Below are 13,140 nucleotides of genomic sequence, written 5' to 3'. Positions count from 1 at the left end.
GTGGTAGTCATCTTCCAAGACACTTGCAGACATGGTCTTGTTACACCCAATAACATTCTTATAATATTGAATATTTATTTATGGATATTTGATTTATAAACTGATGCCTAAAAACAATGGTGGAATTGCAGCTTTTAAAAAGAAACTTAAGGCCAACTGATGCCATTTTATAAATACTTGCTGACCAAATGTTCCAATGATAAAGTTTTCCAGAAATTATTACACAGAAGCACAAATATGAACAAAGCTTTTATTTTAACCACGAACATCAACAATTGGCATAAAATGCATAAAAATACAGTATTTTTGTGCTGTAATATAATTACAAAAGACATCTTCTTGAATGTTAATTTTCCACAGCCCAATCCTCATTAGTGGTTGTCTTAACAAATAGGAAACAAAATGAAGTTGTTGTTTTTTTTTAAAAAAATCAATTTAAACCCTTTATTTAGCTCTCCTCACTTTAAACAATCTGAAACACAACCAAAATATGGCTAATCCCTCTTAGATCACTATCTTGAAATCCACTTTAATAGTCTATGTAATAAATTATGCTTCCTGCTGCAGAATTTACTACATTTAAGTCACAGACAAAGCTGTGCCTGCAGTACAGAAGTTAAAATTCAACAGAGAGCTGAACAAACAGTTTTCCAGATGGTTCCTTATCTAGATGATTTGCAATGTTTTTTAGTAGCTGTTGCATAAACAGAATTCATATTGCCTTTTTGGCAGAGTGTTCCCCCACCTCTCGCATATGACAATCTTGCTCTACCAATAAAAAAGCAAATTCCTGCCTGAAGTTGAGCTGTGCATCATCAGAATCTCACTAAAAGCAGAAATCAAAATACGTGGCAGTTTAAATTTTTTTTGGCAAAGATACTGTTGTAGATTATTTAATATTTGCCAAACTATTAGTTTTACTTTTACATAAATTAACTATTCTAAGATGTATAAAAGAGCCACAAAAATTGAAATGAGTTTATTTCCATTTATTTTACATTGCTCTAGTGGTTACATTTTGTTTCTCAGGGAATGTTATTTCCTATCAATTTAGACACTCTTTCTACAAGGTAGGCAAAATATGTTCTATTTCTAAATTAAGGCCAAAGCATAAAAAGATTTTTCTAAACCCTGAAAACTTTTTCCTTGTTAATATTTCATATGTGCAAAATTTGTTAAGTTTTGTCTACTTTGGTGATAAACCATTTCAACAGCTGGTAGCAAAAATACTGCTTACTAAAATTAGTTTCATTGGTCTGATTTTAGCAACTACTTTAAAAAGAAGGCTGAAGATTGTGGATTGTGCACATTTGTCATCTAAAATATGAAAATCAAAGTTATTCAGAATAATTTCCATGTAGAACAAAAACTTAAAATATATTACCTAGCTCTAAAATGACCTAAAACATTGGGGATTTTTCATCGGTTTTCATAAAAACAGCCACTTGCACATAAATGAGATAGTGGAAACTATCCAATTCCTTCACAAAAAATATACATATTCATAAAAGGTGCAATATGAGATGCATGCTGGGGGAATGGGGTTAGCAATATAATGTGGCGACTGTGTATGGAATGCTGCACCTTCCTAGCTATTTCGGGTTAAAAGATGCACTGACTATACTAGGAAAGATCAATTGCCTCTGCAATTTCACTGATTTTGAAAACTGGCATACTTTTCCACAGCCATTTTTGCTCACTTGCTTTGGATCAGTATTTATTTAAAAATGTTTGAACACATAAACATTTGCATAGCAAATTTTAAAGAATTGACCCAAGTCTACGACTGAGAATATTTTAAAAATGTCCTCATTGTAAAAGTCTAGTATTCCCTGCAGTATACTGTACTCCTGGCACCCTAGCGCTTCCAATTCTGAACGTATTTATTCAGAAGCCGTTATCATTTACATCAATGGAATGTACTTCCAAATAAATATAACTGGACTCACCATTTAAGGCTGATCCAATGAAGTAGCCCTATATGCAGCTACACGGTTTAAAATATGAAAAAGGGATAGAGCCTATGTAGGCACAAAGCTTTGGTTGCTACAACTGACAAAGGAACTTCCTGAGCATAGAATTCTCTGGAACGCAGCCTATGTCTAATGGTGCAATCCATTAAAATGAATGTCAAAAGTCCTGTTGGTTTTAATGGACTCTGAATTGAGAGCTCTCTTTTACTTAGTTGCCAGTTTAAAAAATACATATACTGTCAGAAAATGCGTTGCACTGAAGAGTCATTCCCGGGTAACTTCTAATACTTTGTATATATTGTTGTTGAACACTGTTCTGAAGTATGGCCTGGAATCCATGCTCATGAGGGTACACAAGGGAACTTTTCCAGCATTGGCAGTATCTTCTATATCCCAGATTTCTGGCATGCTGCAGCCGGGCCTGAAAGGGATTTAAATATTGTCAGCAAACAGGATACAGTGGTGCCTCGCAAGACGAAAAGAATCCATTCCGCGAGTCTCTTCGACTTGCGGTTTTTTTGTATTGCGAAGCAAGCCCATTAGCGGCTTAGCGGAATTAGCGGCTTAGCAGATCAGCTGATAAGCGGCTTAGCGGCTTGGGAAAAAGGGGGGAAAGGAAAAAAAAACCGCAGGAACTCGCAAGACATTTTCGTCTTGCGAAGCAAGCCCATAGGAAATTTGTTTTGCGAAGCACCTCCAAAACGGAAAACCCTTTCGTCTAGCGGGTTTTCCGTCTTGCGAGGCATTCGTCTTGCGGGGCACCACTGTACACATCATTTGAGTGAATGGCGGAAGAACAACAGTGAGCAAGTGTAATTATTTTACTGACAACAAAGTCGATACTTTCCCCCATGTCACTTTTTTACTTACTAAATCACTTTAATGTTAAGACCCCACTATCCATCCTCTAAAGTCTCTCCTAAGGGTTGAGGTCCCTCCTGAACAATGTGGGGTGCAACTGGGAAACTTTCATTCCGTGAACTAGTCAATTTAGGATCTAGGCCAAAATTGGACATCATTTCACACTGTTTAGGCAGGGTCCCGACCCTCAGGAGAGGCTTTATCAAGTGTGCAGATGCCTGCTGGGGAGAGGGGTTGATGGGAAACTTTTCATCCACAACCTTTCTTAGGATCCATGCCACAGTGGTACCTTGGGTTAAGAATTTAATTCGTTCCGGAGGTCCATTCTTAACCTGAAACTGTTCTTAACCTGAGGTACCACTTTAGCTAATGGGGCCTCCCACTGCCACCGCACGATTTCTGTTCTCATCCTGAAGCAAAGTTCTTAACCTGAGGTACTATTTCTGGGTTAGCAGAGTCTGTAACCTGAAGCGTCTGTAACCCGAGGTACCACTGTATTAAAATCCACACCAACAGGATGGGTTCCTAGAATGTTGAAGGAAATGTGACACACTTTTTAATTTGGAAATCCGCCATGATGGAATAAGACCGAGCTGCAGAGTTATAAATAGTCACAAGGGGAGGTGAGCTCTTAATATGTCATTATATCTGTATTTCAAGTCCGAATTGGTCAATCTCCCCTGGAAAGGCTAATGTTTGATGCAACCGGTCTGGGAAAATTAACGAGCAAACGCCTAGATTTGATTTCATCGGAACTGAGAGAAGATGGCGTCTGCCGGCAGCGAAATGACTTTTGGATTGATTTGGCACAAACACCAGCGTGTGAGGAGATACTGCAACAATAGAGAAGAATCATACAGTGGCATAGCGTGGGTTGTCAGCACCCGGGGCAAGGCAAGTAATTTGCGCTCCCTAACCCGTGGATTTGCGCCCCCTAACCCGTGGATTTGCGCACCCTAACCCTAACCCCCAGATGTTGCGCCTGGTGCGGCCGGCCCCCCCTGCACCCCCCACGCTACGCCACTGGAATCATACATATAAAATCCACACAGAAATACATCATTGCTTACTTCAACTCGCTTGTGGAAACAACTCAGAGGCCATGAAAGAAGGAATGTTAACAACAGGAAGATTTAATGGAACTATTGGAAAGACTATCCAAGGCAGCAGAGATATGAGATGATCAGAGGCCCCCTGAACTTGAAGCATGGGAAGTCCCAACAAAAAAAAATAATAATTTAGGCAGAATATTTGGACTATTTGATATGTATTTGTATAATTTGGAACATTTAATGTGGTTTGATTGGATTGTTAAAATAGGAAACTTAATAAAAACGATTTAAACAAAATAAAAAAAATAAAATCCACACCAACATTTAAACAATGTAGTGGAATCTAGAGCAAAATACTATGAAAATTGGCATCCTTGCCAAGAAACTTTACAATGACAGTGCTGCTCAAGCAGCTTCATTCAGAATCTGTCTGCAGTCACAATATAAAATGACTTGAGGGATGAGGAGGAGGATTTAAATCACACACAGCTCTATCCAAGACAGGGGTAGCCAATGTAGAGCCCTCAATGTGTTTGGGACTCACATCCCCATTAGCCCCAGCCAGCAAAAGTCAGGGAAGACAGAAGCTGTATTCCCAACAAAACTAGGAGGAGGGGGCAGGCACAACCACATTGGCTGTCCCTGATGTAAAAACCCATTTAATTTCAATGACCAATCCTTACTAAGGGTCATCAAAAACTCAGGTTCCAAAGTTCCACAATGATGCTCATACGAACTTAAGAAAATCCTTAGAGATCCAAGTAGATCTTATTAATATTCAGAACATAAGAAGCAACAAAAAGCGTAATATATTGTGTCTGACACAGCGGCTACAAAAGCCAAATTCTAATTTTTAAGGATTGCTTTGAAGATCACTTTCAACCATTACCACCAACTGCCCAAATTCCAAAAACTAAAGGTGGACACCACCAATAAGAGTTGACCCAATGTCTCGTGGTTTATAGAAGGTGTAATGGTTATATGGGGTTGCTCGTGCGTAAGTTGCCGCCACTCCTGGCTAGGTGGCCTGGTTAAACCTTTCCTGGCTGGACAGCCCTTCACTTCGTGGCTGTTCAGTCGCTAGCAGAATCCGTCAGTGGGCGTTTCTTGAACCTCTTCCAGCAAAGAAGCTCTTTGACGCCAAGTCGCCACCTACTTTCCCTGCGCGGAAGTCTTCTGCGCAGGGTGGGTGTGGGTAGCGGAGGACCTGTGCTCTCCCCGCTGGTCTCCTGCGAAGAGTCCTGGAGCCTCCTCTCTGCTTCCCCCATCAACCCCCCTCTATCCCTGGTATAGCACTGATTATCTTCCCCAGCCGGAGACCTGCCTCTCTCCTTGCTTGGCCCCTCTCCAGCATCGCTGTGGAGCCTCGCCTCCTCCACTAGTTGCGATGGCAGTTCCCTGACAGAAGGTGAGTGGCCAAATTCCCAAACCACCTCAGCATGACAAGACGTCACAGAAAAATCCCAAAGTTCTGCACCTGCACTTTCTCCTAGCCAGCCGGTGCAAAGAAAGCACTCGAACCCCTTGATCACTGGTAGGAAAACATCAGGGTAAACTTACATACTGATTACTTACTTAGATCTCCTCAGGCACCAATTATCTTCTAAAATGTAGTAATTTACTCCCAACTTCAGCAATTCCCTTTTAACTTCTTTTGCTGGTTTTCGGCTATACATGGAATAAACTGTTTTCGTTCTTGCCCTAGGAGGAAGAGAAAGCTACAAATATACCAAGTAACCAATAAAAAAAAATAACTTGAGCAAACAATACACAGCTCATCACTGAAGTAAAGTGGAAAAGAATGTTTGCAGTATACAGCTAATTTGGTGTATTTTTTAAATATAGTTAATAACATACTTCATGAGATGTCTGACATATATATTTGTGGTAAAATACACAGGAGGATAAACAAAACTAGTAAGATAAGGACTGAAGGAAATGGAAAAAGCACATACTGGTAGCTAATACCTGATTTAGTTAACATTTGCCAGAAAAATCAGAAACAAATATGAAATAATTTCTGGAGCACAAATCCTAACCCCAAATGGAAGGAAGGTGGTTACTTCCTGAAGTGTAAGAACAGAAAGGGAAAAGCCTCACTTACCATGAGTTTTATTTTTAGTCAAGAGGCAAGGGACAGGGAACAGCAAAGGGTTAACTCCTCCTGTGGCAGAAGGCAGTGCCAAGCAAAAACCTGGTGCTGGATCCCAGGGAGAACAGCTCTCTCAGGTTCAGAACTCAACTTTAGTAGGAAAAAACCCAGTACCACAGCTCCGACACAGGGTGCAAAACGGGCAGACTTTTGGCTCAACAACAATGACTAAGAAAACACACGTAGGCCTAACATTGTATGTCAATGTGTTTGCTTCTAGAGATGCGTCCTTCAACAGGAGGGTTTTCCAGCTGGTATTTTAAGCAGGTCTTTGTCCCACCTTGGAATATAGGTAACTGTTTTGGTGTTGCCCTCCTGATTGCTAACTGAGGTTGGGAAGATGGACTTTCCACGAACGTCCATTATAGTAAGCAGGTAAGAGAGCATGGATATTCACTCAGTTATTTAAATATTCTGTGACAGAGATGCATTTTCCATGTTTCGGTCAAATGAGATCCTGAGTGGGGAGAGGCATTGCTTTTTGAGTTTGTGTTCTGCCAAAGGGACTAAGACCAAGGCCAAGCTCAGATTAGGCAAAATCCAAGCAAAACAGGAAGCACACACTGGGCAGATCTGTGTGAAGCTCAGGCTGAAGAATCATATGAGCAGGCTTGAATGGTGTTGCTTTAACACAGACTAAGACTTACATAGAGCTGCAGTTCTATGTCAGTGTCTAGTTCTACCTTTTATGAAGAAAAACTAAAGGGGCTTTGTCTGTTTCCACAACTGTTGCTTCTAATGGAACAGGGAAAGTACCATTGGTGCCTAACTGAGCCATGGCCACCTCAGCGCTGCAGACCCGAGGTTACTATTGTTCTTGGTGCATCTCTAAAGGGAGTCCCTCTTTGCAGATTGGAGTCCTTGGTCTACCATCACATGGCTTGACAAAGCTACTGGAGAACTCTGAAAGGAGGAAAGTGGCCACAGCAACTGGTGGGAGCAGTGATTGCCCCGAAGTGTCATTTGGGCTGCTGAAATACATAGGGCAAGAACCTTTGCCATGGATGTGATGTTGGCTTTGTTGGACAACATCAAAGTCCTGATCACCACCTTGATCTTTGTGATGCGCTCTGGGGAGAGCAATATCAGCCCCTCTGTATATTTGGCATCTTGAGGTGAACAGAACTAGACCTTCCCTCACTATGCTTCCCTCTCCCATCTGTTTAGAAGCATTAGGTAAAGTTAAAGGGACCCCTGACCATTAGGTCCAGTCGTGACCGACTCTGGGGTTGCGGCGCTCATCTCGCTCTATAGGCCAAGGGAGCCGGCATACAGCTTCCGGGTCATGTGGCCAGCATGACTAAGCTGCTTCTGGCAAACCAGAGCAGTGCAAGGAAACACTGTTTACCTTACCTCCGGAGCAGTACCTATTTATCTACTTGCACTTTGACGTGCTTTCGAACTGCTAGGTTGGCAGGAGCAGGGACCAAGCAATGGGAGCTCACCCTGTTGCAGGGATTTGAACCGCCGACGTTCTGATCAGCAAGTCCTAGGCTCTGTGGTTTAACCCACAGCGCCACCCGTGTCCCTCCTAGCAGCATTAGGGAAAACAAAAAAGGATGAAGAAAAAGCAGGGGTGGGGAAGTTCTATTGCCAAGTAGGATCTCTTTAATAGCAAGGAGATGCTGCTTTGAAATCAAAGGCAGAACCACAAAACTGAAAGGACTCTCCTCCTTGGGAGGAATGCAAATATTTTGCTGTCTTTTGTCAAGCCTTGCTTTCTTTTAGAGGAGGAGTTTGTCCTTTGCTGATGCCTGCTCTCCATCTCGTTGATACAATAGCAACTCACACTCTTTATTTTAAGCCAGGAGAAACCACAGGATTAGTGAGCTTGCATGCCTGAAGGAAACAAATCTAGCGCTGACTTACTCATCTCTCTCTACAGCAAAGCTTCTGTCTAAAGCCAATAACTATATTTTATTCATCCTATTTTAATCAATTAAAAAGCAATACAACATAATGCTATATTAAATCAGTTGTTTATTTGAAACTACCCAGCTAATTTCAAACTCATCCAACCCTGTATTTTAATCTTTCCTCCCAAACAATACAAAATAAGATTTGCTCAGTCCACCACCACCTTTGATCCATCTCTATAGATCATACTCCAGTCACCAGCTTCCCATTTAAAGCACCCAGTGACAACCAGCTGTTTTTTTAATCCAAGAGTATGATCATTTGTGAACAATATATTCAAGTACACAGGAGGCCAGAGACCTCTATACAAGTATAATAAACCAAAGGACCTGAAGAACATAAGCCAGACCCATTTCATTGTTTGTTTCAACAAAAAAGGTACATGCTGCACCTGTAGAACCTCACAGAATCATAAAAAAGAGATAAGATTACACTAATCAAAAGTGGAAACAGCATTTTAGATGCAATCTGCAAAAGTCCAAGTATCCCAGCACACAAAGCTCCAGCTCATATAATTCAGGGAGCAAAAGGCACAGCTTTTATTCCCAATTTTTAGAAGTCTTGTTACATCAATTTCCTTGTTGAGTAAATCAGAATATAGCTAGCCTTAAAATTTGAAGTTGAAATCTTACCGTAAGCCTGCATCTTCATAATGAGGATGGTTCACGATGGGCCGAAGAGCAGACAATTTTACACTTGCCATTGTAGGCATTGGACCCGCAAAAACAGCATCTGAAAAAGAAAATTAAAAATCAAACAATTGAGCATAGTATTGTAAAAATGTAGAATAAAGTAAAGATGACTAAACTTTTTAAAAATCAGAGCTCAAAATGTACATTCATATTAATACATGCAGGCATGACATCATTCTTAGTGGCAAAACTACATCAGATTTCATCTAATACTCTAATTGTTCTTACATTGTTCTTGATATTTTAAAGTTATAATACTTCAAATTCTCTACTTAATACAAGTCTTAATGTACTATAAAACAATACAATTACAGAAACCTTAGAGACTGGTCCTTTCATTCTTATGTCACTTACTATAAAACACAGCATAATAATCCTGTTCTTCAACACAGGACACAAAATTGCTGCTTGCCTTATGATAGCAGCTACTGGGGGGGGGGAGCACAAAAGCACAAAAAAAGCAGGGGGTCAAGTGTTTGTTTTACCTGGTTTGGTCTTTTCTTTTATCCATAACAGTAGCTCTTCCTGGGGCAAGTTGCTAAATTCTCCCACAATGCTCCATTCTCTTTGAAGGTTTGCTACTCCTTCAAATGCCATCATCGCTAAAATCGCAAGAACAAGTGTTCCAGGCTGGATTTTGCTAAACAGCCATCCAAACAGCTGATATGAAGAAATGAAAAGCCATTTAACTTTACATAAAACTTAAGTTTCTAAATTTCCATTTTTTCAAAACACCAGCTAAACACCAGCTTAACAAATTACACGGAAAAACATGACAACTCAGTTCACAATACATTTTCCACTGAAATTAACAATAACCATAAACTCTAATATCAATATTAAAAGTATCCACTGTAGCACAGTGTGTTTATCTCCTTGCATGTTAATGCAATCAAAATTAAAATAATTAAGCTGTGTCATTTTATTGACTAAGGCATGGATGCTCTGTATGTATATCAATATTGACCACTGGAACAAATCTATGTTGAGAGATAACATTAGACAAAGGTATTGTCACTAAAACGATTTTCCATTGATTTCTTATCCTTTATATTGTATATATGCAGTATGTTTTCTGTCAGCTCACAATATTTTGATAGAATGTTTTTTCTGTATTGCGTATTTAATAATGAGTATATATTTTTGTAATTCTATAATCAAGTAATTCAAAATATTAAACATTTGGCATACTGAAATGCTATATCAGCCCCTCGGTAAAACATATTAAGTAAATTACTACATCAGCCGGACAAATAAAACAGTAGCTTACTTGTTTTGAACATATCAAGGATGCCATGATGCACATATGAGGTGTCAGAAACAGCTTTAGTCTCATAAATAAAATAGCAAGAACAGTAAAAAATATAAGCTGCAGTGCATGGTATACTATCTGAAAACAAACAAACACAAAGGCATAAGAAAATAATGCTTCTTAAAAGAGCTGTCAAAACTATGAACATAAACCTACTAACTATAAGAAAGAAGGTTTAGCTTTTTATATAGATGCTCCTTGGAGCACTGCATTATTTTTACATTTAAACCCACTGGGGGGGGGGCAGAGGAGAGAAAGACTATGAATAAAAGACAAAACATTTTAGAAAGATGAATACCCCCGTGGGAATGGAAGAGACTAGTTTGAAGCTCAGTTTTAATTTCTGCGTTTTTCTGTACATTTATTAAAATAACTGAATTCCATTTCATTCTGGTTTTATCCCACACCACCACTCTAATCCAACAATGATTTGGATGCAAATAACCCATACCGATGAGTTTCAGAGAAGATAACTCTGATGTGTAAATGGAACTTCTGGAAGTATAAGGATTTACTCATTCTCTTTAATGAAGAATATGCCCCCTTTGCTGCCTGGACCTGTCCTTCTACACTGAAGGAAATTGCAAAATATTATGCATTTCTTCTGTGTGCGCACAGCACATGTGATTAAAGGTAAACTGTGGCTAGGCTTCAAGTAATCAATAGGGGTGTTGTGAACATTCAAGCAATACTGGGGCAAAGTATTGGGGCGCATACATGTTCCCAGGCCCATTCTCATCCTGATATTCTTAAATCACCACCACCACATCCACTTGTTCCATAAATTCCCCCACAAAGTACAGGAAGATGTTAGATGCCTCTGCAGAGCATCTTTCCCCTCTGGGGACTGTGTCTTCGTCCCAGAATCCCCAACAGAAACCGATAGCACATCATTTCCCCCCGAAAGCAGGCCTTGGAGGGTTTCTACCCTTCAGAATTGACACCTGCAGTGTTATGTTTTCACTGGTGGTTTTAAGATTGGCAATCCCAGTCCTGGGCAGGAAAAAATAAGCTGCAGGGAGATTTAAGATGTTGGACGCTCTCTCTTTGCCCTTGCCCCAAAGTAAATTTCTGAGCTCTGAGGCAGGAATACTTCACACCTATGTAAAAGAATAGTTTGATGTAAATCCACACCAAACAAGCAGTTTTTGTCCACGTCAAACAACTCGGCAAGGAAACTGGCCTATGTTTGCAATTTTAATTCAAAGAACCCTGATGCGCACCACCAATTTAAACTTGTGCAATCATTTCCCACCATCTCCATTGTTTTTCTGAAATCAGCACTTCCATTTCCCACAGAAGGTAACTTTTCTAAACTTATCGAGGGAGAGCTCAATAAGCAGAGTTGTAACATAATTCATGCAGGATGAGATCCTTACCTCCCCATGATTGAAATTATCCTCCTGTCTGAACAAAGAACAGTAAGACTTTTATTTGTTTATTGCATAGAATCAATATGCCTTGTGCTACAAACAGTTATTTATAGAACACATCTTCTGTTTACAATCAAACTAAATTAAAAATATAGCAGTGTTTTTAATTTATAAGTCCCTTAAGTTATTACAAAGTTACAATAAAACTGTTACTACTAAATTTATTTTGTAAACTTATTTTTTATCAATCTGAGGGCTACTCATATGTACAGATGCTCTGATGCATTTGTTGAACTGCAGTAAAAGTCTTTCATTAATTTCCAATTTTCAGTAGGATCACTGCTTTAAAAAAATGTAATTACAGGGCATGGAAGACTACATGGCAAGACCTCTATACGCACACTAATTGCAACCCAGCTAGATTACTAGCATGTTCACAAGGCATAATAAACATTTACTTGCTGTACATATTCATTCCACAAAGTGATGGGAAAACTAACTGGAGACTAGAAGTAAACAATAGAAGCAAAGCTTGGCAGCACAATTACATATAGTCCTTTAGGTAATAATTCATTTAGTGGATTTGCACTCTCATTTCAAAATTTATTTACCTTTCAGATAATTCCTTGCGACACACAACATGTTGAAATGTCTGTGAACAGACAAGAACATGTTTTAAATAGCCTTTTCTCTAAAGCAGATTTAATCATATGCCAAAATTACAATTTCCCAAAGGTTAACAGACAAAATTTTCCAATTACATACTTTGGAATAATTGCTCTTTTTAATATCAATTCCTTCTTCAGGATTATGTAGACTAGATTTTCATTTTTGGTAATCAACATGCATGTCTTTAAAGATGCCTGCAGAAATAAGTCTGGTATATAACGGAGCATGTAGCTGAAAAGCCCAGATCCAAGTTCATATACTTTGATTTGTTTTTTTGGTCACATGTTCTGCTCTTTTTGTATGTATGTGCAAATACATGCATGCTAGACATAATCAAATTTAAGTATTAATTGCCTTCTTTTAGCATAGTATACACACTAAATGTAAACCAGATGAAAAACAGCAAAGACCTTACCTTCATAACAATTACTGAAAAAACGACAAGAACTACCGGAAGCAGAAGTGTCTTCATGTACTTTATAGGAGTCTGAAACACAGTTTCAATGGGTGGTAAATTTTATGCACAGTAACTTTTCTTACAAAACCATTTTCTTTTAAGACATTCTTACTCTAGATTTTCACAATGAACCCCTCCCCAACTTATTCTATCCAAGAAAAATTGTCAAAACTATTGTGCAGTTAATCTGAATAATGTTTTTCAGTGATTCCATTTATTCCCTGAATAATGTTTTTCAGTGATTCCATTTATTCCCCGAAGCTTACAACCTTCACTGTTCATGAACATAAGTTATCGCCTGTAATAAAGTCATGACACTGATACTTTATCCAAATATTTTGTTCTACCAACTGCTAACTCAGTTTCATTACGCAATAGAATAATCCTGAATTGTTATATTTGTTTAAAAAAAATAGCATTCCAATCAAACATTATTTTTCTGATTAAGGAAGAAAAAACTGCAAAAACATTAAAGTGTTCCATACACCATCCACTGATTTTTAATTACCTGTTTTTCCATGAAATCAAACTCCACAGCACATGTGTACATTGAAGTATGAAAATCCCTATAACCAGTAAATTTTGCCTTCAGCAGGTTGCTTATATGAGCCTGGTAAGAAATTACAGTGAAAATGTTTGTTAAATGCATTATTTCAGAGATTAAAAAAAAATAGAGTGGAAG

At 38.8% G+C, this 13,140-nt stretch overlaps 1 protein-coding gene across 1 annotated transcript in view; it reads right to left on the bottom strand.

Annotated features, from left to right (window-relative positions):
* Window positions 1-236: 236 nt before the first annotated feature.
* Window positions 237-13,140, bottom strand: part of DPY19L1 (dpy-19 like C-mannosyltransferase 1) — a 42,919-nt gene continuing 30,015 nt past the window's right edge. The window contains exons 15-23 of the mRNA XM_081931204.1: window positions 12,967-13,068; window positions 12,417-12,488; window positions 11,944-11,984; window positions 11,339-11,366; window positions 9,918-10,037; window positions 9,133-9,307; window positions 8,588-8,687; window positions 5,462-5,587; window positions 237-2,394 (exon numbers count right to left, since the gene is read on the bottom strand). Coding sequence (XP_081787330.1) covers window positions 2,238-2,394; window positions 5,462-5,587; window positions 8,588-8,687; window positions 9,133-9,307; window positions 9,918-10,037; window positions 11,339-11,366; window positions 11,944-11,984; window positions 12,417-12,488; window positions 12,967-13,068 — 921 coding nt within the window. The 3' untranslated portion in view covers window positions 237-2,237. The remainder of the gene's footprint in view (window positions 2,395-5,461; window positions 5,588-8,587; window positions 8,688-9,132; window positions 9,308-9,917; window positions 10,038-11,338; window positions 11,367-11,943; window positions 11,985-12,416; window positions 12,489-12,966; window positions 13,069-13,140) is intronic.

This window comes from Podarcis melisellensis (assembly GCF_964234715.1).
Source record: "Podarcis melisellensis genome assembly, chromosome: 12".
NCBI lineage: Eukaryota > Metazoa > Chordata > Lepidosauria > Squamata > Lacertidae > Podarcis > Podarcis melisellensis.
This window is presented reverse-complemented; position numbering and strand designations above follow the sequence as displayed.